Below are 23634 nucleotides of genomic sequence, written 5' to 3' on the forward strand. Positions count from 1 at the left end.
ATTATTTTTTTATTGAAATTTTTTATCTATCAAATTTAGTCTTTATTCTTTTGATTGTTACTTATTTTATTTGAAATAATTTATGAAATGTTGATTATTATTCTTTTAATTTCTTAATCTTTTATTTTTTAAAATTTTTTTTAGATTTGATCTCTATTATTTTGATTATTATTTATTTTATTTGAGATAATTTATGAAATTATATTTTTTTTTTCAATTTCATTCTCATTCAACTATTTAATTTATAAGATTTATTTCTTATTATTTTAATAAACTTAAGAAAAATAAAATATTAATAAGTTATTTTCTAACTTATTTTCCATGACATAATCAAATACTGGAAACTGTTTTTCAATTTATTTTTAATTACACTATCAAACATCAGAAAGTAGTTTATTTTTTGAAATGTACTTTTCAAAATGAAACTATTTTCCAGCAAACAAACAGACCTTACTTAAAAATTGTTTTCATATAGCTCTTTGTAGAATGTACAAATCCTGATTAAGTATTCTTGCACCAATTGGACCTAACTCTGAAGTACAATATTTTTTTTATTATTATTAATGTAAGTGTTTGCGTCAATTTGTGTATATCTTGACTAATCTCACGAATTCTGAAATTAATAATTATATAAGTTTTCAGTGACCAACGTATTAATAATCACAGAATTTAAACTTAAAACTATGAAAAGAGTAAGTATTACTAACAGATAATTTGTAAAGTACAATAATTTTTTTTTAATTTAACGTGCGTGTCTGGATCAGCTTATGCGCACCTCGACTAATTCCACGGACCTTGAAGTTAATGACCATATAAATCTCTAGTAATCATCATATAAATAATTATAGAGCTCGAACCTGAGACTAAATAGAAAACAAATCTTTTCATCCCAAATTCTTACTTTTTTGTTTTTTTTTTTTTTTTAGAAAAGAGAATACTTTTCTCTACTTTTTATACAATCTTTCTAATGCTTACATATCTGCATAAATTTTCGTAGCTAAGGACGGACAGCCATAGAGAAGGGTACTGCCTTGTTTGACCAGGAGAAAGCTCAGGAACGACTGTCAAAGCTGTCTGGTGGTGTTGCTGTCTTCAAGGTCTGTTATTCATCATTCTAAGTTCCTAGATTAGCATGTTCATCTTAAAGATGAACCCATCAATAAATTGTCTTCTTGCAGGTTGGGGGTGCCAGTGAGGCAGAAGTTGGAGAGAGGAAAGATAGGGTTACAGATGCATTGAATGCTACTAGAGCAGCAGTGGAAGAGGGTATTGTGCCAGGTAAATGGAATTTCATCAGTTAAAGGTTAATAACTCTTCAAAATCTGAAGATGGTTTGTTGCATCAGGACAAAAGCTCTGGAAAAACTTCAAGCTCAGAATGAAGATGAAAAAAGAGGCATTCAAATAATCCAGAACGCCTTCAAGGTTTGAGATTTGTTGGCCTGCAATTCTTATAAGGGTTTACTTACAGTCAAGAAATACCTAACAATTGACAATGCACTGCTGTAGGCGCCGGCACATACAATATTTTCAAACGCTGGATTTGATTCTGCTACGGTTCTTGGCAAATTGTTGGAGCAAGATGATTATAATTTGGGTTACGATGCTGCTAAAGGTTTGTTCTTATATAATTATAATTATAATTATAATCATAAGAAACACTAAAAGATTTGTGGGAAGTAACAATGAATGGATTTGAACAGTTTTTTTTTTTTGAATTATATTTTTTTATAAAATTAATAACTGATTTGAACACTAAATTTTTTTTTTTGGTTAATGGCCATATACCAGTTTTGTTTTGGCTTAGATAAAGAGATTTTTTTCCTCATCTTTTCGAGTGAGAATGGGAAATTTTGAAAAATGTGGAAATCCCCCCTGTCTTTAGGATTCCGGTGCAATTTCCTTTTCCATGGTATAATCTGTTATAGTGATAATTTTGCTTGTGCCATCACAGGTGAATACGTCGAGATGGTGAAAGCTGGAATTATAGATCCCTTCAAAGTCATCAGGACAGCCTTGGTAGACGCCGCCAGGTGAAGTTCGCCGTCATTTGGCAAAAGTTTGTGTGTTCCAGTTCCATAACTAAACTACTTGCCTTTTGAATTTCAGTGTTTCTTTGCTATTGACAACAACTGAGGCGACTGTTTTGGAGAATCCACAGGAGAAAAAACCACCCAGTCGAATGCCAAATATGGGTGATATGGGCTATTAGATTGAGCCGTGAGCAGCGTGCTACTGCCACAGTTTTGAGGACTCGTTCATTCTTTGAAAGACATGGAAGAGTGAGTAAAAAATTATGAATAGTTAATGAAAATGTTGTTCCAGGCAAGGAGCCCAGAACAAAAGTTTGACTATATTTATGGGCATTCATCCTAGTATTTAATACACAACTAGTTGAATTGACATTGTAAATTTTGATCAATTTTGCTCCCATTTTTTGGAGAATTCAGTCCCAAAGGTGTGTGGGCCTTGTTCATCACCATCTCATTGTTCATCCCATTTCTGTTGTTCATCACATCCAAGCTCTTACCTTGTCCGCCTTCCTTTCTTAGCGTTCAGTCCCAAAGGGACTCATATTGCTGATGCTTTCTTCAACGTGTCAGCACTTCTATCAAATTTTACAGTCCCCAGCAGTACCGAATTTCCAGTGATCAAGGAGTTCTTTCTCACGATTGCGATAGGAAACGTTGAACGTCTACTCCAAACCGGCTGAAGAAACAAGTGAATGCCATAGAAGTCTTCTTTTTCTCCCACAAAACTTCTTCCCGGATTTTGCAGATGCAGCTCCTCCCTTATGGACTGAAAATGGCTACAGCTGTCATGGTTACCTGATTACCTGAGATCATTGTATATGGAAGGGGCCCACCAGGCATGTCAGCCTCCAAAGTCTTATGCTTCTGGATTTGAATTCTTTCGACAAACTGACATTTATCTTCACACCGTGCCTCACTCAAAGTCTGCCAAAGCTGGAAACCCTTGACATAAGTAATTGTGGTGAATTGAAGCATATTATCAGAGAAGAGGATGGTGAAAGGGAAATAATTCCAGAGTCTCCTGGCTTCCCATCCTCTTCTCTGATAATATGCTTCCAAGCTGGAATTATTTCCCTTTCACCATCCTCTTCTCTGATAATATGCTTCAATTCACCGCAATTACTTTGGCAGACTTTGAGTGAGGGATGGTGTGAAGATAAATGTCAGTTTGTCGAGAGAATTCAAATCCAGAAGAACAAGACTTTGGAGGCTGACATGCCTGGTGGGCCCCTTCCATATACAAAACTTCTTCCCGGATCAAGTTGAACGTCTACAGGATCAATCTTGGAGGTTAACGACTCTGTTTGGAGGAATTGGGTGCCAGATGATGATTATCTAATTTTCGGGGATTCATCAGTTAGCAACCTGGTAAACTTACGGTGGCCCGAGGAGGATTGATGATCGTGGAAGAAATTGCACCTGACTCTGTCTACAGAACATGCAAAGAAGTGAGTGTAGATAGTAGTGGCCGGAGATTGCAATTTCCAAATGTAACATGGCCAATTTACGTGAGGAAGAAAGCTTAGGCATCTTGTTAGCCTGCACTTTTGTGACATTTTCATTGACTCACAAGGCACTGATCTTAAAAGCGATCTCTCACTGTATATATATCTACAAAGTCCAGACATAACAAGGCTGATCCTAATTCTGATCAGGTTTGTGACATGGCTTCTCCATTTTTCCCAAGATTTTGTTGTTCCTTCTGATGATTCCAGATATGTGACTTTGTTAGAGATATTTAGATATACAGTTGCCATAGTTTAAATTCAAAAGGATTAGGTACTTATGGATAATGAGAAATCAATATTATCAATCTAATTTTTCAAAAGTTTACTTTGTAATTTGTATTTATATACATGAATAGAAACAAGGAGTTCTACACTCTAGCCTTTTCTATTCAAACATGGTATCAAAGTAAACAGATATGGTAGTACCATCTCCTTCTGTTTCTACAACTTCTCAATCTTCTCTTCTTTCTCATTCTTCATCATCCCCTACCATGCCTAACTCTCACCAATCTTTTTCCATCAAGCTAACTTCATCCAATTATCTCACTTGGAGTACAAATTCACATCAATCTTGAACTGCTACAATCTTTACTATCATGTTGAAGGCACTAATCCAGCTCCTTCTCCACAAGTTTTTAATGGTGAAACCAATCAAGTAGAACCTAATCTAGAGTTTCAAACCTTGTTTCAAAGGGATTAGATGTTGCTAAGTTGGATTCTTTCTTCTTTGAAAGAAGTTTTTTCCATATATCATTAAATTAAGGAGTTGAACTTGACTGACAAAATTATGACTAGGTTCTTAAAGGAAGCAAAGTTAATTGTTGATACTCTTGCCTTTGTAGGATTACCAATGTCCAATCCAAGAATTCAATGCCAAGATTTTTATACTCTTCCACATGAGTACCATCCTATTATTGCAGCCATTTATACCCACAAGGATCATGTTGCATTTCATGAATTATCAGGTCAATTAATTGTTTATGAAGTTTTGCTGAGAAGTTCTATTCATTGACTTGTTCCTATTGCTAATGCTACTCAATCCACTACCACCAACATCAAGAATCATACTAACAATAGCAACCGACAAAGTCATGGTTTCATAAATTCTAAGAAGTTCAATAGGGGTTCTTGTCAAATCTGTAGGTGGAGGAATCATTCAGCCAAGTTTTGCAAAAGAAGATATGAAAGAAATGTTGATTCACCTACTGTAAACATGACTGCCTCTACCATTTCTACTGATGGCTCAGGTTGGTTTCCTGACACTGCTGCTAGTCACCATATGACTCTAGATTTTGCCAGTCTGCATATCCTTGACGATTACAAAGGTATTGATATTATCGTTGTTGGTGATGATAATGGTATTCCCATCAAACATATAGGGCAATCTACTATATTAGGTGCCAATTCAAATCCACTCAAACCCAAACATGTTGTGCATGTTCCTCAGATTCAACGAAACCTTGTTTCTGTTAATAAATTTACAAAAGATAACTTTTGTTTCTTTGAATCCCACTATAATCATTTCTTTGTGAAGGACCAGAAAACTCGAACAACCTTGCTCAAGGACCTGCTAAAGAAGGATTGTATAGGTTCCCTGGGATTGGAATGTAGAATTCACATTTAGGACCCAGAGCTTTTGTTGTAGAACAGGTAAATATGGAGGATTGACATGTGAGATTAAGACACTTAAATTATTCATCTCTTTTATTTGTTATCATGAAGTTTCATTTACCTTATGTTGGTGGTAGTTATGTAGTTCTTGTTGATTAGGGAAGATGAGTAGGTCTACCTTGTCTAGTGTAGGTTCCATTACAATAAAACTATTACACCTAGTGCATTCTGATATTTAGGAATCAACTCCTGTTTATTTTTTTAATAAAGTTTATTTTATGGTTTTTTATTGATGATTTTTTAAGATTTTTATAGTTTTATCTGATTCAAATGAATAGTGATGTTTATCAGATGTTTGCAACTTTTCATTTAATGTTAGAAAGTGGTGAGTTTCTCGAATATCATACACGCAACGGAAATAATAAAACAAAATTATTCAAGATTCCTTAGGATCCTGTTAGACAGTTCTAGAGTTGTTTAGGGATTTATTACTTGAAAATTTGATCTTTTTCAGCTTTGAATAATTATTTAACAGCTAAATTATCACAAATCATGTGTCGTCCAATTGTTCGGCTTCCAACGATATTTCATAAAAACCACTAGTGAAAAATCTCCTAAGTCTCTATTTAGGAGAGAAGATTGTTATGCTTAAAATGCTAGTTCTTTATTTTGTAACTTACTTTATTTTTTTGTCTAACAAATAACCACACAAAAAATAAAAGGCATACCTTATTATTTATAGAGAAATATGAAAAACCCTATAAATTAGCAAAATATCAATTTTTCCCTTGAAAAATATCTATATATTAATTCAAGAAAATTTTTGAAATTAACTCAATCAAGTCCTTGATTTTTCTAGGTCTAGAAATATAATCCCTGTATTAATTATATTATATCTTTAATTTCTAAAATATATTTTAATCAAATCATACTTAATTAAATTATTCTAGTTTGATTTCTAACTAATGGTTCTTAATGTATGTGACCTATTAAATTTCTAATATATTAATCCAAATCCAAATTATAATTCTAATTAAATAATTTAATTTATTATCAATTTAACAATTGATCAATTTATATTTGAACATCAAGTGCATCGTCTATCAACTTGTCATAATCCCTCAAATATTAGAAATGTCATTTGTGGTTTGACTTAGCCTTTCAGTGATCGGTTTCTCAGTGTAACTAATATCCTTTCATCAATAATATTTTGATTTAACATTAAAGTATGAAACCGATCATTTGTTCTCTACATAATAGTCATTGATCATTTGAATAAGACTTGAAACTATTTTCAAATCTCATTCCACCTTAACCAATGATTTCTCAGTCAATACTATTTGATAATAGATGGAACATTTTCTCTAATTCACCTAGTGCGATGAATCTTCTCTTGATCACTCAAGTACCTTCATATAGTTCATGTTATATCCAATGTTTGCCCCTTCGTTACCTTAATTAAGATAACATGTAATATGATCAAAGCATAACATTCTTTGTATAAGATAACTTAGTAATTCACCTAGTGTGATGAATTCTCTTTTGATCACTCAAGTACCTTCATATAGTTCATGTTATATCCAATGTTTGCCCCTTCGTTACCTTAATTAAGATAACATGTAACAGGATCAAAGCATAACATTCTTTGTATAAGATAACTTAGTAATCTCAAGTTTAAGGATCATTTACACAGTCGTCACGTGAGCGTTTCCATAGATACAGGTTATCTCTCCATATAGAATTTTCATGCGGGTCATTTCAGTGTACATGTCTTATAACAAGCACTTATATATTAGTTTTAGGTAACTTTTATACCTCAGCTTATAAGAACAACTGTTTTCTTTCATAAAGAAAAGAACATAATATGTACCAGTCTCTACGACTCTAATAAATATCTAGTATTTAAGAGAGCATTGACTAAGAACATTTTAAGAACAATGCTTTGATGCAATAGAAATTTCATAATTATAACAACTTTATAATTTTCCTTGCAAATTATTTTTTTCCATTGGACTTTATTTTTACTCTAGATTCATAAATCAAATATTAGATTCATTAATCTAATATTATTTGAATATTAAAAATAAATTAATCCTTTATTAATAATAAATATGTATTTACATGTATATAATAATATCATGCATAACCAACCAATTGGTTATAGGGCATATTAAACTAACATAAAGGCAGTTTGGTAGAAAGTTAAAGACCTTACAATCAAACTAGGGTATAGAGTACAAAATTGTACACAAGTATTTATAACATTATGGTATTCAATAGAGAATTGCATGCACTTGTACACATGAACAAAATGGAGTCTCGAAAAGAAAAAATAGGCATGTAATTGATACTGATCTCACCTTGTTTGCTCATGCTAATGTTCTTTTTTGGTTTTGAACATATGCTTTTGCAACAATATGTTATTTGATTAATAGAATGACTTCATGACTTCCTTTGTGTTGAATAATGCTAGTCCTTTTGAGAAATTATTTAAGAGTTCACCGGATTATAAATCTCTTAAGACTTTTTGGTTGATTGTCTATCCTATGTTAAGACCATATAATACCTACAAGTTTGCTTATAGAAGTAGACATTGTGTTTTCTTAGGCTATTCACTTAATCACCTTATTTATTTGTGTTTTGATTTGGATACAAATAAGATTTATAACTTCAGATATTTCAAGTTTGATGAAAGTTGTTTTATGTATAAATTATAAGATGGTTTACATAACTCAATTCTTGGCCACCCATCCTAAGAATAGATTGCCATCACACTATGACTGACTCTTTTGAATCCAATCCCAAATGCATCCATTTTGTCTTCAAGTATACATTATTCATCTTCACCACCTACATTTACTACCACCATTTAAGCTCTTACAAACCTTGGTCTTCCTGACCATATTCAACCACCTAATAGTATGGACAGGTCAGAAAATTTCATTATAGCAGAGATCGACAATCTAGTGATAATTATAATTCATATGGAAGCTCATACAACAACTTCTCCTCAGTCATCATCACAACTTCCTCCTCTAACTAATAAATTGGTGATAACTTATCCCGTGACTTTGAGGCCAAATCCCAACAAGAAATAAGTTTTTCTTGCTAGCACCAGTGTTAAGTCTCATATGCTAAAAGAACTAAGTTGTTATATTAAGGCAATGCAACAACCAAAATGACGTGTTGCTATGACAACTGAATTGACAACATTGATTTCTCATGGCACGTGAATACCAAAACCACCCAATGCTAATGTTATAGGTAATAAATAAGTGTTCAAACTCAATCATAAAGCAGATGGGATAATAGAAAGATACAAAATGAGATTAGTGGCAAAGGGTTATACACAATAAAAGGGAATCACCTACTTAGCTACCTTTATCCGAGTTATTAAGGCTATTATGATTAGAACCATTGTAGCTCTTGCAGTTTCTAAAGGTTGGGAATTATGATAATTAGACTTCTACAGTGACTTTCTTAATGGCAATCTTGAAAAGAGGTATATGTGGACAACCATAAGGCTTTATTGATTATAAATGCCTTTAATATGCATGCAAATTATAAAAATATATAAATGGCTTGAAATTGGCTTCACGGGCATGGTTCTAATGGCTAAGTTCTTTTTTGCTTATTACTGGTTTTCAAGGCTCTCACATTGATCCCTCTTTATTTATTTATAAACATGGTCTAGATGTCTTGTATTCTACTTTCATAACACAAATATCTTCAAGATTTATTGGCCAAAAGTCATATGAATGGTGCTAAGCCTGTAAAAACTTCTCTTTTCGATACTTTGCAACTTAAAATCTCGGATAGCGATCCAATGGATGACCCACACTTATATCGTCAAGTTATTGGTTCTTTACAATATGCTTGCTTGACAAGACCAGACATAGCCTACGTTGTCAACAAACTATGTAAATATATGTCTAATCCTACCACTACACATTGACAAAGTTATAAGAGAGTCTTACGGTATTTTAAAGAAAGTTAACCAAAGCCTTTTCTTTTTTCCTTCATCAACAATATAGTTGTAAGCATTTTTTTTTATGTGGATTGGGCAGGTATACATGATGATAGACAAAGTACAGTCAGTTATGCAATGTTTTTAAGCAAGAGCTTGATTTCCTGGTCAGCTAAGAAATAACCAATAATGTCTAGATCATCCACTAAAGCAAAAAACAAGGTTGTTGCTAATGTCACTTCTTAACTCATTTGGTTACTATCATTAATGATAGAACTTGGTCGCCCTATTGATAGCCCTATTAACTTATGGTGTAACAATGTTGATGTCACTTACTTATCTTGTAATCTAGTTTTTAAGGGAAGGTATTATTAGAGAGCAGATAGCAAATGACAACATTAAAGTCTAGTATATCTTTAGCAAAGATCAGCTTGTAGATATATTTATAAAGCCATTTGTAAGTGTTAGATTTTTTCTTCTCAAAGACGAGCTTCACATTTTGCCTAACAATTCAAAGCTTGAGAGGAGGTGTTAAAGATATTTAGATATATAGTTAGCATTGTTTAAATTTAAAATGATTAGGTAGTTTCAGATAATGATAAATTGAATTCCATTAGGAATTCAAGTCTTAACAGTCAAGAGGGTTTCAAACATGAGATTTCATTAAAATCTCTAAATTAAATTCAATTCAAATAATTCTAAACATGCTGTTAGTTTCTAGAGTTGTAAATGATAGAAAACATTGTTTAAGTCCACAATGATTTCTCTCAACATCTACAATATTTTATCCACACAATTTAGTTTTTTCTGGAATTTGTAGCATAAAGATACAATTAAAAGAAAAGCACCAAACTAACAACCATAAAGACCTCTGTGGCTAATCTCATATTCACGCAATAAAACATGTTTTAATCCACTTATTTTCCATTAACTTTTTTTTTTTGCTCCTTTCAATTAGGATTTTAAGTTTTCCTTCAAAACTTTATTTTATTTACGTTTCAATCCCTAAGTTTAAGTGAGGACAAAGAAAGCTCACTTGACCATTTTTTGGCAACAAAAAAATTAATTTTGATATTAATGGATTTCATTTGACAAGAAAAGTTTTATTTATGTGATTTTAAAAATTCATCTTGTCCGGAAACATAGATTAAGACTCAAGAGTTTTTTATTCGAGTTAATGTCTTCATTTTTTGATTGATTAAATGTTCTTTTAAGACTAGAAGTGGGTTTATTAAAGTATGTTGGGTGTTTTCAAGTGTTTTAAGGTGAAAAAAGTTGAAAATAATTTATTTTTTTGTCAAATAAGTCAGAACTAGACGTTCTAGCCACCTGATGTAGTTGGAATCTGTACAAGCATACAACATATTGTTTGCCACTATAAATAATGTGTCATCTGCTTTATTAAAAAAAAAGTTGGGCAGATAACACGTCGTTTTTCCTATCAAACAAAAAAAAAAGAGAATGTCAAGCAATCGGGTGTCACTTGCAAGCCCACATGTGCTCAACCTCCTTTTAACTTGTTAGGTCACGTTAAACCACCCAAACTCAAGTCTTTAACTCTTTTTAAAAACTCATTTATTATTTATTTTAATTTTTATTAAATTAATTATAATAAAGTAATTTAAATTATATTTAGGATGTTATTCCATTTAATACAATTTAGTTTTAACTTTTCTTCAAATAAAGCTATATCATTTTTTTTATAATATTAGTAAACACTTTTTTTAAAGCCCTTCATGATTATTATTTTGTTTCTTAATTAAAGTTCAGTCAAGATTCATTATAATCAAATAATTAAAATTATATTTAAGATTTTATTATATCAGATATCATTAAACACCTCATTTATTTTCAGATAAGATTATAACTTTTTTTATATATAACATTAGCAATCATTTCATTGATTATTATATATTAACCTACAATGTAGATTTTTTAAAAAAATGTTTTTTTAATGAATACTCAATGAAAATAAAGTTTATATTTTCATTATAAATTCTTAAAATATTTTTTTTGAAGTGATCATTATTATTTTTTTATTTCATACAAAATAATGATATATGATTTTCAATGTATTTTTTTATTGAGACTTTCTTTTCATTTAATGCTATTTTTTTATTTAAAAAACAATGCTTCTAGTAAAAAAAATATTTTTGTTAAATAAAAAAAATGCATATAGTTTTCAATTTATGTTATTAAACACATGCATGAACTTTTCAATTGACAATTAATTTTTTTCATGATATCGTGCTTGGCCTTTCTTTTTTTTCATTAAAAATTAACTTATAATCTTACTTGCAGTATAGTGTAATAAGTTGGCTAGTCTAATTCTATTTTATTTAGAATTATAGTTGATATTTGAGCCAATAAAATAAAAACCTAATGAGTTACACACATGAATAATCATTAATAAAAAATTAAACTTGGATAATTAATCAAGTATAAACCTAATGAGTTACACACATGAATAATCATTAATAAAAAAATTAAACTTGGATAATTAATCAAGTATAACTTGATTGTAAATAAATTTTAGAAATTAAGAACTGGAGTGTAACTAATACAAGGAATTACATTTCTAGATCGAGAAAAATCACATAAGAACTTGATTGCATAAATTTCTAACAATTATCCTAAAATAAAATATGTGATATTTTTCAAGGGGCAAAGTGATATATTTTTCATTGATAGAGATATCAGGTTTTCTCTATAAATAGAATGTTACACCTCATATTCTCATACATTACAACAATAACTTATAGTGGATTTAAGACTCGAAAAAAAAATGAAAGAGTTAGTACTCAAAGCCTAATAATCTCTCTTTTCTAAAAAAATTTAGTAGATTTTTTATTTAGTGATTCATGTGAATTACCTTTAGAGACTGTATAATTAGATGATCACTTGTATGATTTACAATAATCTAATCTTGAAGAGTTGATCATACTATAGAAGGAAGAATTGATCTTCATATAATATTTACACAAATCCTAAACAATCTTATATTATCTAAAAGAATCCACGGAACTCCTCATAAATCTAAAAGATAATGTTTTTGCTACATTCATGTATTTTAAATAACCCAAGAAAATTAAAGATGCATTGCTTGGTATTCACATCAAGTTTAGACCCTTTTATCTTTGAAAAATATGCACAAATGCTTTACATGGAAAGACACCTGCATAATTGATTGTAGGATACATCTTTGACGTATAGATCAATCCCACATTGACAATGAATGATGTCCTTCTATTTCCTCGAGCTAGCTATGTTTACTAAGTATTGGTAATTAAGGAACAAATTCACGTCCATCGATCATTTGAAAGCACGTTCTGATTATATCTTCTGTTTACATAATTGATCAAGAATGGCATCCAGGACAACAATTAACTAATGATCTCTAGTCATCTCTTCGCACTTGTACTGAGTAATGTTAAACATCAAGATAATATGTTCAGAAATTAAAAACTTTAAAAATACACATTAGTTGTTGATCATAGTCTTAATAAGTGAGACTTACTTGTAGATTTCATTAATTCCATGTTTAAAGTGTGTTCTTGGAGTCTTTTTTAAATCATATTTTATTATATGAGACCATCCCTGACAGAACAAGATGAACTGTAATAATTCATGCAAAGGTACAAACTCAGAAATCAAAGCATGCAAGCATGCATGCAAAATAAAGCACTTAATTAATCTAAATTTCTGCTTGTTGCAGCTGCATGAGTCATCTCTCTAAGCTTAAAAATTAACAAGAATATTTGAATTAATCGTTCATGATATATGGTTACATTATTAATTAATCTACGATGACATAAGTAACTGCGTGGATGGCACAAACCTCATATCTACTACCTGATCTTGATCATCAGGCTCAAAGTTGACGTCGTCGTTCACATCAAGAATCGGCTTCAAATTATCATCTTGCGTACTACAGTGATCATCACCATTATAGGCTTGCTTAAGCTGATCATCTAAGTAATTAGGCGATGATGATATCGACAAGTTAGAAATATCCTGCACGTTGGCCGCGGTGGCCCATGCATTTGCAGGATCTTGATCTTGTAAATGTAGTTGATTATTATCTGGATTGTGAATAATAAATTCTTGTTGATCTTGATGTTCTTGTGGGTATTGATCATGATACTGCATGACTGGATCGTACATGTCGAAAGTATCTGTAATAATGATACTTTGGCAGTCATGATCGCTCTGATGATCAGGGGCTGCGGCAGCGGCAGCTGCTGCTGCTTGTGCTTGGATCAATTGAGTCTGTTGTTGGGCTGCAGCCTGGGCACGATATATAGCAAGTTGATGAAGAACAAAATCAAGTTCAGCCCTAGTGTATTCAATTTGACGTTGGAGTTCTCGAATCATTCGATAACATCCTCCGACGGGATCATTAGCTCGGACATCTGATTGAAAGATGATGGTACGCATGGCTTCGTCCTTCTCGGGAGGGTTAAGGTTCTTGATGATCTTGCTAATGTTGCTGACACCAAACAATTTATGGGCATTGAGGAATTGTCTCTGGCGATTGTGAGGGAAATAAGGGGCGAGAATGCAGTCAGGAGCGCACTTCCTGCGTTGGTATTTGCAAGCTGCACAAGCCTGGGTGGTGCTGTTACCAGTCCTTGAAATATTGCTCATATTTTTGCTGTTTGCTATTGTTGTTTTAGAGATGACGAGAGAATTCGGATGCGTTGCCGGCGGGGCTGGTGCTGTTTTCTTATTTAGAAATGGTTTCTCTCTTCTTTTTCGCTCTGCTGCTGCTTTTAGACCCTTTCTTTTCTCCCTGCCAACAAACCAAGGATCCCTTTCTTGGAGGACGGAGAGAAAAACAAGACGAGAAACAAACACATATGATGATGATGATGATCTATGACAACCCGGCCAGAGAGAGACAGATCATTTATTCACTTGATTATGATACATGATCAGGGAGTAGAGTAGAGACTATTCTTGGGCAGGGGCGAGAAAATACTAAAGACACAGTCAAATTTAGTTAGGTGTTCAAAATCAATGTGTGGTGTTCAAGCTAAAGCTAAAAATGGAGTTTTTATCTGTATTTAGAAAGCTTTACAGGGTCAGAACAATCGCAGTCAAAATGATGATCTTGCTAATTAATACAGATTAAATTAGTTAAGTTTTCCTAAGATTTTAATTAGGACTTTCTAATTACTTCTTTAAACACAGCAGTGCATACCCCTTAACTTGGACAGTTTGCAATTTGAGAGCAATTAAACTTATCTTGGCATGCAGATGCACTTAGGGATACGAAATTATCCCTTCGCAAATGGCCGGCTAGGGTGTTTTTGATCAAGATATTAATATAAATTATTTATTTTATAGTGTTTAATGAATTTATTTATTAAAATTATTTTTTTATTTAATCAAAAGATAAAAAAATAAAACCCAAATAGAATTAATTAAATAAATAAAATTATTCAAAGCTTTGCGTATTAAAAATATTAGGGATACAAAATTATTTTTTAACCAAGATCATATTTAATACTGCGATATAAATTATTTCTTTTACAGTGTTTGATAAATTTATTTATTAAAATTAATTTTTTATTCAATAAAAAAATAAAATTTCAGATTAAATTAATTAAATCAAAAAATTATACAAAAGCTTCATGTATTAAAAATATCAGGGATACGAAATTATCCCTTTGCCTTGAATGGCTGACTAGGGGTGTTTTTGACCACCATTAAACTTGCCACGTGGTGGCATGTATGGCAATGAGGTTGAACTATCGATTGCATTTGTTTTTAAAAGGTGTTTCTGCTTTGTTTGCAATATAACTACTTCAAACCACCAATGCGGCCACTCGAGGCATCGGAAAAAATTAAAAAAAAAAAAATTGAATATACTCTCTTTTCTGATGTGATTTTTTACATAAAACATTTTATATATAAATAAAAAAAAATTATATGCATGTCTAATTAAATAAATTGAAAATTATTTATTTTAATAAATAAAAAAAATCATTAACAATAAATACAAATAAAAATTAAAAAATTAAAAGATAGATACATATCAAAATATTTAATCCTGCAATACGGGTTATACTCTGTAGTGTTTAATAAATTTATTTATTAAAATTAGATTTTTATTCAACAAAATGATAAAAAAAACACACAGATGAAATTAATCGAATGAAATAAAAGAGAAAAAAATACTTACACATATTAGAAATATTATCAAAAAATAACTATATTTTATTTTTAAAAATAAAACTAATATATATAAAACATAAAAAAAAATGAATAGATGAATCAGAATAATCTCTTCAAAAATTAAATACATACAAATTAATTAAAAAACAACTACTATTTAAAATCACAAAGAAATGGACAGATAAATTTTAAAATTATTTTAAAAAATATATTTTTTTATTAATAAAAAATGAAAAATAAAAAAATTAGTTTTTTTATTTATTAAAATGTTAAAAAAAACCATAAAATTAATTGATTGAAATAAAAGAGAGAAAAAAATACTGATAATTTTGTACTCACCTTCTACTTTTCCATGGGGCTACTGGACTCATCAGCAAATTCAAGAGCTGAAAAAAGTAGGTCTTTGTGCTTTCATTTTTCTTTGGTTTAAAATTTTGATGTACAGCATTTCACAGTCGTCTCATGTTTTCTGGCTTTCTTTTTTGTCATTTCTACGTTTTTTTTCTTTTGTTTGAAAACATGGTGTAAACCATGTTTTTAAAATTTACAACTTTTTTATATTTTTTTTATTAAAAATTATTTTTGATAACTTCGTTTTTTATTGTAGAGAATTTCAGTAGAGGATAAATGTTGCTGATGCTTTTGATATTAAAATAAAATATCCCAATCACTTTTAAGAGTAAAATATTATAAAAAAAAAAAACCAACCTAGATCATAGCTATTATTAGTTCATTGACATGCGCATGCCATGGATCGAATTTATTTTTTTAAGTATAAAAAAAGTACCAAGAGTACTGGATTTTTTCTATAATATTATTAAACCTGGACAAATAATAATGTGATTTGTATTTTTAAAATAAAATAAAATAAAATAAAATAAAATTCTTTAAAAAACAAATCAAAACCAATTAATTCTATAAAAATCAAAACAAAACATATCAAAAAGATCAATTCAAATAAACTAAATGCTTAAAAATAAATCAGTATAACATCTTCTTTTAAAAAAATTTAAGACGATAATATATTTGATTGATTTGAGATTTGCGACCTAACCTGCCAAGCTCACAATTCAAGTCATGAAATTCATTAAGTTAATTTTTAGTTGATTTTTAGTTGGTGGATTTAGAATCCAATGACTAAAAACAAAGTGGAACTCATTTCATCAAATAGAACTTATAGACACTAAAGTTGACTATTTTAATTGCCGCAATCAATGTCAACAATAATTTTTTATATGTATCGCTGGAATCCAACAATTCTCTCTTTCTTCTCTCAAATCATGCACCTCAAAATAATGAAAATAAATTTCCCCTCACCATGCACCTAAGGGAGAAATAAAAAAAAGTTTTGGGAAGAAGAATAATTTATTATGGAAGCCATAGTGAATTGTGATAAGGGCTACAGTGGCACGGGGAACAATAATTTCCCCACACCTTTTAGTGTTTTATAATAGCTTTTTAATCTATACTTTGTTGCAAATCGTATATTTTTTGTTTCTAAAAATAGAAAATTAGACATGCATGCTTTTCCAATACATTTTCTTACATGAACAAATTCTAAGTATAGATTAATAAGCTTTACAAGTATTTAATTAAATAAATCGAGAAGTATCTATGTAAATAAATAAAAATAATAATAATTAACAACGAAACTGAAAAAATCAAGAAACGGATATGGATCAAAATATTTTATATCACAACATGAAATATTTACTTAGTTGTGTTTACTGAATTTGTTTATTAAAATTAATTTTTTTTTCAAGCAAATGATAATCGAGATAGACAATACATGAAATTCATTGAAAATAAGAAAAGAAAGAAAGGTTATGCAAGACTACACATATTAGAAATATTATTTTTTCTATTTAAAAAAAAATTATTTTATCCATATAAAACATAAAAACAATAATTGATGAATCAGAACAATATCTTTAAAAATTAAATACATACAAAATTAATTTTAAAAAAATCTATTTCAAAAGGGCTAAATAAGAAAAATAAAAAATCATACAGGAGGGATATTAATTGAAATATAAATTAAAAAAATATATTAAAAGAAGGAGGTGTCAATTAAAAAAAACCAAAATTACAATAAAAAATAAGAAAAAAGCAATGATAGTTAAGGTGTCGCAAGTGCATTTCAAGAAATAAGAAAAAAAAAACGACTCGGGTTATAGCCTTAATCGAGTTTAATAAGTTGGTTTTATTTTAATTAGACAATAAAAAAATAATGATAGTAAATAGATATTTTAAAAAAAACAAAGCACGATAATTTGAGAAAAAAAAACGAACAATACAAAAATGAATAAAAAAAGACAAAAAAAAAACTCAGTTCGAGTAAGGTAGCATGATAGACATGTAACTTAGATAATGAAATGCAAATCAATTCGAGTTAATTCACAAAACTTGCGGGGTAGGTTAAGAAATTAGAATAACTCGATAGAAAAAAAGAATTGAAGAAAACCACAAAGCCAATCTTTAAAGAAAAGGTTAAATTGAAAAATAAAATATCAAAGAACTATTTCAACCCAATAGTTTAAGTTGTTTGTTAGGTGAGGTCTCCTGCTCACATTACCTTGTGGTTAATTTTTATCAAATAAATAAAGATGGTGAGATTGGAACTCATGACCGCTTGGTCATTAAGGCTATGTTATCATGTTAAAGAACCATATCAACCCCAATAGCTTAAGCTGTTAAGTGAAATCTTAGGATATGATTTATATTATTCTCTAACAAAAATAACCTTAAAAAAAATCAAAAGAATGAATATTAAATATAAAAAATATTACACTATAAATTTGGATTGAAGAATGAAATTAAAAGCCAATAAAAATTTTACAAAAAAATCAAGAAAAAAAATCATAAATTAAAAGAATAAGGATTGAATTGAAAAAAATAATATATGACAAATTAAAATTCAATGACAAAATTAAAAACAAATAAAAACATCATTGGTTAACAACTTTAAATGTTTTTAACTTTGGAGGTAATTTAGTTATTTTATCATTTCAAAAATTTTAAAAACAAATAAGAACAATTATTTTTTGAGCAATGGACATGAAAAAAAATTTTGTTTGTTGAGAGAAAAGAAAGGCGCCAAGGAACCTCATTATAGAAAGGATCTTGTATTGGCTCTACCGCATTAAAATTAATTTTTTTATTTATTTTTTAAAAATCAGTCCAAAAAAAATAAAAAAATTAATTTAATTTTTTTTTTCAAATTTTACCCTAATCCTATTTAGAACGGAATACCAAACAAAACTTTAGATCAATTTGAGAAGACATTCGGTTCACAGCCGCCTCGCTATCGAGACCTGGGTTGTACTTTTGAGGGAGGGGAGGGGGTAAAAGGTGGATTTTTTCCATTCTTCGAGACTAAAAAATCTAACCCGACCCGACTCCGGGCCGGACCCCAACCACAAGGCACTAGACGGAGCCCATTATCTCGGTCTAAGGCAGAATATATATATTTTTTCTATAATTAAAATGACAGATTCCCTTCACCAAGTCATGTCCAGCAATCAGCTCTCAGCTCTCATTTCTTGGTGAAGGGCGGGGTTCCTTTCTTGTCTTGCCCAGAAACCTATTTTTGTTCTCATTGGAGAAAAATGTTTTGGCGAGATTCTGAAATATTTAATATGTCATAGTTTGCAATTTCATAGGATGTATAGAAAGTGGAAGTCTCCTCACCCAAATGAAGTAAGATGTCATCGGCAGTAGCTGGCGGAAAGCGGAGGAGAATAGCAATCTACTCGTTGAACAAATAAATACATCTAGAATTATATTAAAAAAAAAACCCAGGTCTCGATAGCTAGCCAGTTTGTTTTGATTCACTGTGTATTCATGGATGAAAACCCGGAGAAACATCCTACAAAAAAACAAAATTGCGAATTCCAAAACTATTCAATTTCAAGCCTGTGAAACATCAAGCACAAAGATATTTCATCCTCCTTGTTATCATTTTGTACTCTTCCATGCTTGGTCCTGCTTGTTTTTCGTATATAAAAGAGCATCAGGGGAGACATACATGGTATACAGGATACAAAACTAGGCATGCAAAGTTAGTACATTCACCAGCAGCTATGTCCAGTAAAAAAAAAGGATGATTTGATTTTCACAACACAAACTATTCAAATGATGATCATTTTGTATAGATCTACATAATGCACGGACAGTTCAAATATATGGTACATAATGCACGGACAGTTCGAATAACAACAAAATCCTAGAGCAAGTGTTACTGAGTTGTTTGCAGTTTGAAACCAGAAATGACATAAAAAGCAATTAAGAGTAATTGAAACCGATGATTCATCATCAACTTTTCTTTTGCAAGGAAACCATCAAAAACTTTCTTGTTGCAAATCAGCGTGCCAATTTCAGGTGGTGTGCAAATTCACATCTCTAACAAGCTCCAAACTCGGATATATCTTTGCACTATTATGTAGACTTAAATTGTGACAAATCGTCTCAAGCTAGCCAGTTTGTTTTGATTCACTTCGCATTCATGGATGAAAAACCAAAGGTAAATTCAAGTCAATACTATTTATCATATTTTCAAGTAACAAATATTGAGTAAAAAAATAAGGAAAACAGATAGATTATATATATATAAAAAAAAACTAATAAGTAAATTTCGAAAGACATCATCAGCAACATTGTTTACCCATATCAGTCACACAGCTCAAGCAAAATCCAAAAGACAATTAAGAGTTCCACTTCCACCCAAAACAACAGGTGGCTTCCTATTTTTGCTTAATAATTTGCTTTCACTTGATTGTTAACAAACACTCGTCGGGTTTGAGTTCTAAAGTAATTTTCTTACCCTGTGCTCGAGGGGGAAAAGCAGTCATGGCTCAGACTTGAGAAGCTCTTCAACAGAATTTCTGTACTTGCCGATTAGCTCCCTGATATTGAGATATAAATTAATTTCATGTATCAAGCAAGTCAAGAACAAAAGCAAAGAAATACTCTATAGAGAATATTTACCTCCTTTGATTTAGCAATTGTTCACTCTCCTCCAGCTTTCGCTTTTGTCCCTCAACTGTCTGCACAAAATATAAAAAAGATTACAAAATCAAAACATTGGAACTTTGATGAACCATTAGGCTTAATATAAACATCCTAAAATGACTGTGGTTTTGCATTGCAATTTCATGGGAATTTGGTAATATATATACATCATGAATCAGGCCAATGATAATGCGAGCCGATGCACTAAGGTTTCTATATTTCTTCTATCATCTCAACTCTAAATCATTGCATTTGTTCCACATTCTAAAGACGATCAAACGCGACATAAACAATCAGATACAACAGTATAAAACCATCAAAACTCTAGAGAAAATAAACCCAAAAAAAGAAGAAAGATTAATGGTTTAGAATAGATAATTACCATGGCTTTAGCATTAATTGAGCTTGAAATGGAATTCAACAGCTGCTGACACTTGTCAAAGTGAGTGTTCAATTCAGTGACCTTTCCAATGAAACAAAAAGAACCCATTTTAGATCGAACTTGTAATCTCTTTTCTCAATTCTAAAACACAATAAACAAAAAGAAAATTCCCATGTTAATAATTCTTCTTCTTTTTATTTCTTTTTTGAAAAAGAAAAGAAAAAACCAACCAAAGCATCAGAATGCTGATCCCGAGTTCCATTCTCAATAGCATCAGCTAAGTTCTCCGCCAACTGCAAACAAACAAACAATCAAAACAAAACCCTTAATTTTGTATAGCACAATATATGTGTGTATGTATAGATTAAGAGGGTTGAGTTGGTAACTTGTAAGAGATGAAAGTGTGAAGCCAATGATTGGTGGTGATGGTTCTGTTGCTGCACTTGCGGTTGTTGCTGTTGTTGAATAAAACGTTGTTGCTGGGGCTGTTGTTGCTGATATTGCTGCTGCTGTTGAAATTGTTGTTGCTGTTGGTTAAACTGCTGCTGCTGCTGCTGCTGCTGAAACTGAGTAAATTGTGGTTGTTGCTGCTGTGGAGAGAGGTAAAACTGGTCTTGATTTGAGTGTGCAGGCGAGCCACTGTGTGTCGGAACGCTTGGGATCACTGTCCAGCTCCCTCCTCCACTGAATGATTGATCCATTGCTCTCTCTCTGGCTCTCTAAAACGCTGAACCCTTCTAATTCTACTTTCCTTTAAAGAAGAGGAGGCAGCCAAGCTCACGAAACTACTCGTCGATTCGTATTGGTGGAACGTCAACTCCCCATAAACGACACGTAGTTTCGTCATAGGCGGGGGTAGCTCCATCTAGAGATGACAATTAATATCATCATTAATACATTCAAAATACCTTAAAAATACATAGTTTTTTATTAAATAATAAATAACATCTTTATATTCAAAACTTAATTTTTAATTAATATAATAATTATAATTATAAAAAAATTAAAAGAGATAGTGGTTTTACTATAACACATTTATTGTGTACATGCTCATGATTCATTGTGAATTTTAATTTAAAAAATAATAATAATCAAAATTTTCTTTAGAATTAAAGGTTGTGATTAAATTACATAATTTGATTAAAGGTTAATTTAATAAAATATAGTTTAAATTTATATCCTAATAAGCTTTGGATCTAAGTTGAAAATCAAATATTTAATTACGTCCAAACATGAAAAAAAATAATAAAAATAATAAATTTAATATATAAATTAAAATTGTTACACCTAATTAACAAAATAATCTATGATAAATAAAATTTTTAGTTTAAAAAAATCATAAATAAAATTTACATCCTAGAAATTAGAATGTTTGTTGTCACATTTGGATATTCAAAATAAATTAGTGCAACTTTCTATAATAATCGATAGTGTTTTGTTGGATAAATTGGGATTTTTGCAGAGAGGACGACAAAAGGTGAGAATTCAAGTCGGAAAGCGGTTTAATTAAGATAAAGCAAAAGGATGTGCTATGAAGAACTGGTCGGAATACCATTTAGAGAGCGACAATTTGCAGTCCAAAAGGGTGGAATTTCTTGGCAAGATTGAGAGGATAACGCCACTCTGGTGGTTATTCTTGCCACTCTCGCTCAGGTATATGAAGTCAAAAGTTCGCCATAGAGGCTAGTGATTTTTGGGTGGAATTTGGTGGTGGCTTGCTAGAGAGATTGAAGAAGAAGAAGAAGAAGAATAGGCATGGTGTTCTTAGAGATGAGAGAAAAAATCATTTAGATTTTCATTGATTCTGTTTTTTTTTGTCCCGTGAATAGTCAATTTTATACGTTTATATGTTATATATGAGAATAGATTTGTTTTTTTATTTAAATTTAAAACTTGAGTTAAATAAGCTATAATGTAAAATAATAGAGGTAAAATGTAAAATTGAGTAAGTTTAACAATATTAAGGCTAATTTTTTTTTAATTTAACTCTTTAACAACTTATTTTTTTTATTTTTTTTATTTTTAATGTTAGGTGGTATGAAAATTATGCTTTTTAACTCTTTTTTTTTAATTTTTTTTTGTTGGGTTATATATTAGTTTCATGGATTTTGTTTTTCAATACTAAATTTATTGGAAATAAAACTTTATATTTTTTTTTAAATTGATTTTTATAAATTTATCTTGATCTTATGACTCAGACAACAAGTTTAATAGGTTAACCTAAATTGACTTGTATTTTTTTTTATCATTTTTTCTAATTGATCTTTTTATGATTTCATCTTTCAACATTGAATTAGTTGAAAATCAAAATTCATGATTTTTTTCAATTTATCTTTTATGAGATTATCCTGATCTCATGAACTGGATCATATATTTGACATGTTGACTTGGGTTTACTCTATTTATTTTTTTGATCATTTTTAAATTGAGTATTTTTTTTAACTGGCCTTTGTATTTTTTTTATTTGCTTTACATAGAGTTATTCTAATTTCATAATCCGGGTTACGGGTTTGGAAGGTTAACTAAGATTGTCAATATTTATTTTTTTAAGGTTTATTTTTAGTTGAATATATATATATTATATATATATCACCCTCCAACAACTAAATTTTTTTCTTTTTATTTAGTTTTTTTTTAATTTTATCTTTAGGTATTAGGTTATTTGGGGATTGAATTTTGTATTTTTTTTTAAAAAAATTTGTTTTCTATGTAGTTATCTTAGTCTTATGAATTTAGTTTTTTTTTTTCAATTTCAACCTTTAACATTAAATCTGTTGGAAATGAAGTTTTGTAATATTTGTAATTTGTTTTTTATGAAGTTATTTTAGTCTCATGATCCAGGTCGCGGGTTTAACTTGTTAGCCTAAGTCGACTTGAGTTTTTTTTAATTGATTTTTTTTATTTCATCCCTCAATACTAGGTTGGTTGGAAACTGAGTTTCATA

At 30.2% G+C, this 23634-nt stretch overlaps 2 protein-coding genes across 4 annotated transcripts; both read right to left on the reverse strand.

Annotated features, from left to right (window-relative positions):
• Positions 1 to 12919: 12919 nt before the first annotated feature.
• On the reverse strand, positions 12920 to 13765 carry LOC133702152 (LOB domain-containing protein 7). The gene has a single exon (XM_062126392.1). The coding sequence runs from the start codon at positions 13763 to 13765 to the stop codon at positions 12920 to 12922; it is 846 nt and encodes a 281-aa protein (XP_061982376.1).
• A 5288-nt stretch (positions 13766 to 19053) lies between these two features.
• On the reverse strand, positions 19054 to 22406 carry LOC133700823 (mediator of RNA polymerase II transcription subunit 9). 3 transcript variants are annotated; one of them, XM_062124508.1, is made up of 7 exons: positions 22243 to 22406; positions 21077 to 21555; positions 20921 to 20983; positions 20691 to 20771; positions 20285 to 20343; positions 20121 to 20202; positions 19054 to 19166 (listed from the first exon to the last, which is right to left on the reverse strand). In XM_062124508.1, the coding sequence occupies exons 2-6, from the start codon at positions 21389 to 21391 to the stop codon at positions 20145 to 20147; spliced, it is 576 nt and encodes a 191-aa protein (XP_061980492.1). In that variant the 5' UTR covers positions 21392 to 21555; positions 22243 to 22406; the 3' UTR covers positions 19054 to 19166; positions 20121 to 20144. The 3 variants fall into 3 exon arrangements, with proteins under 3 accessions (XP_061980492.1, XP_061980490.1, XP_061980491.1); XM_062124506.1 differs by having other exon boundaries at positions 19054 to 19282; positions 22243 to 22405; XM_062124507.1 differs by lacking the exon at positions 19054 to 19166 and adding an exon at positions 19389 to 19792 and having other exon boundaries at positions 22243 to 22405.
• Between the last annotated feature and the right edge of the window lie 1228 nt (positions 22407 to 23634).

This window comes from Populus nigra, chromosome 8 (assembly GCF_951802175.1).
Source record: "Populus nigra chromosome 8, ddPopNigr1.1, whole genome shotgun sequence".
Lineage (NCBI taxonomy): Eukaryota > Viridiplantae > Streptophyta > Magnoliopsida > Malpighiales > Salicaceae > Populus > Populus nigra.

Bases quoted from the DNA above. Each gene is read 5' to 3' on its own strand.
- LOC133700823 (XM_062124508.1), bottom strand. From the start codon at position 21,391: ATGGATCAATCATTCAGTGGAGGAGGGAGCTGGACAGTGATCCCAAGC. The intron at 20,984-21,076 runs GTTACCAACTCA...GTTTGTTTGCAG, and splicing joins CACACTTTCATCTCTTACAA to TTGGCGGAGAACTTAGCTGA. The intron at 20,772-20,920 runs GTTGGTTTTTTC...TTCATTGGAAAG, and splicing joins ATCAGCATTCTGATGCTTTG to GTCACTGAATTGAACACTCA.
- LOC133702152 (XM_062126392.1), bottom strand. From the start codon at position 13,765: ATGAGCAATATTTCAAGGACTGGTAACAGCACCACCCAGGCTTGTGCA.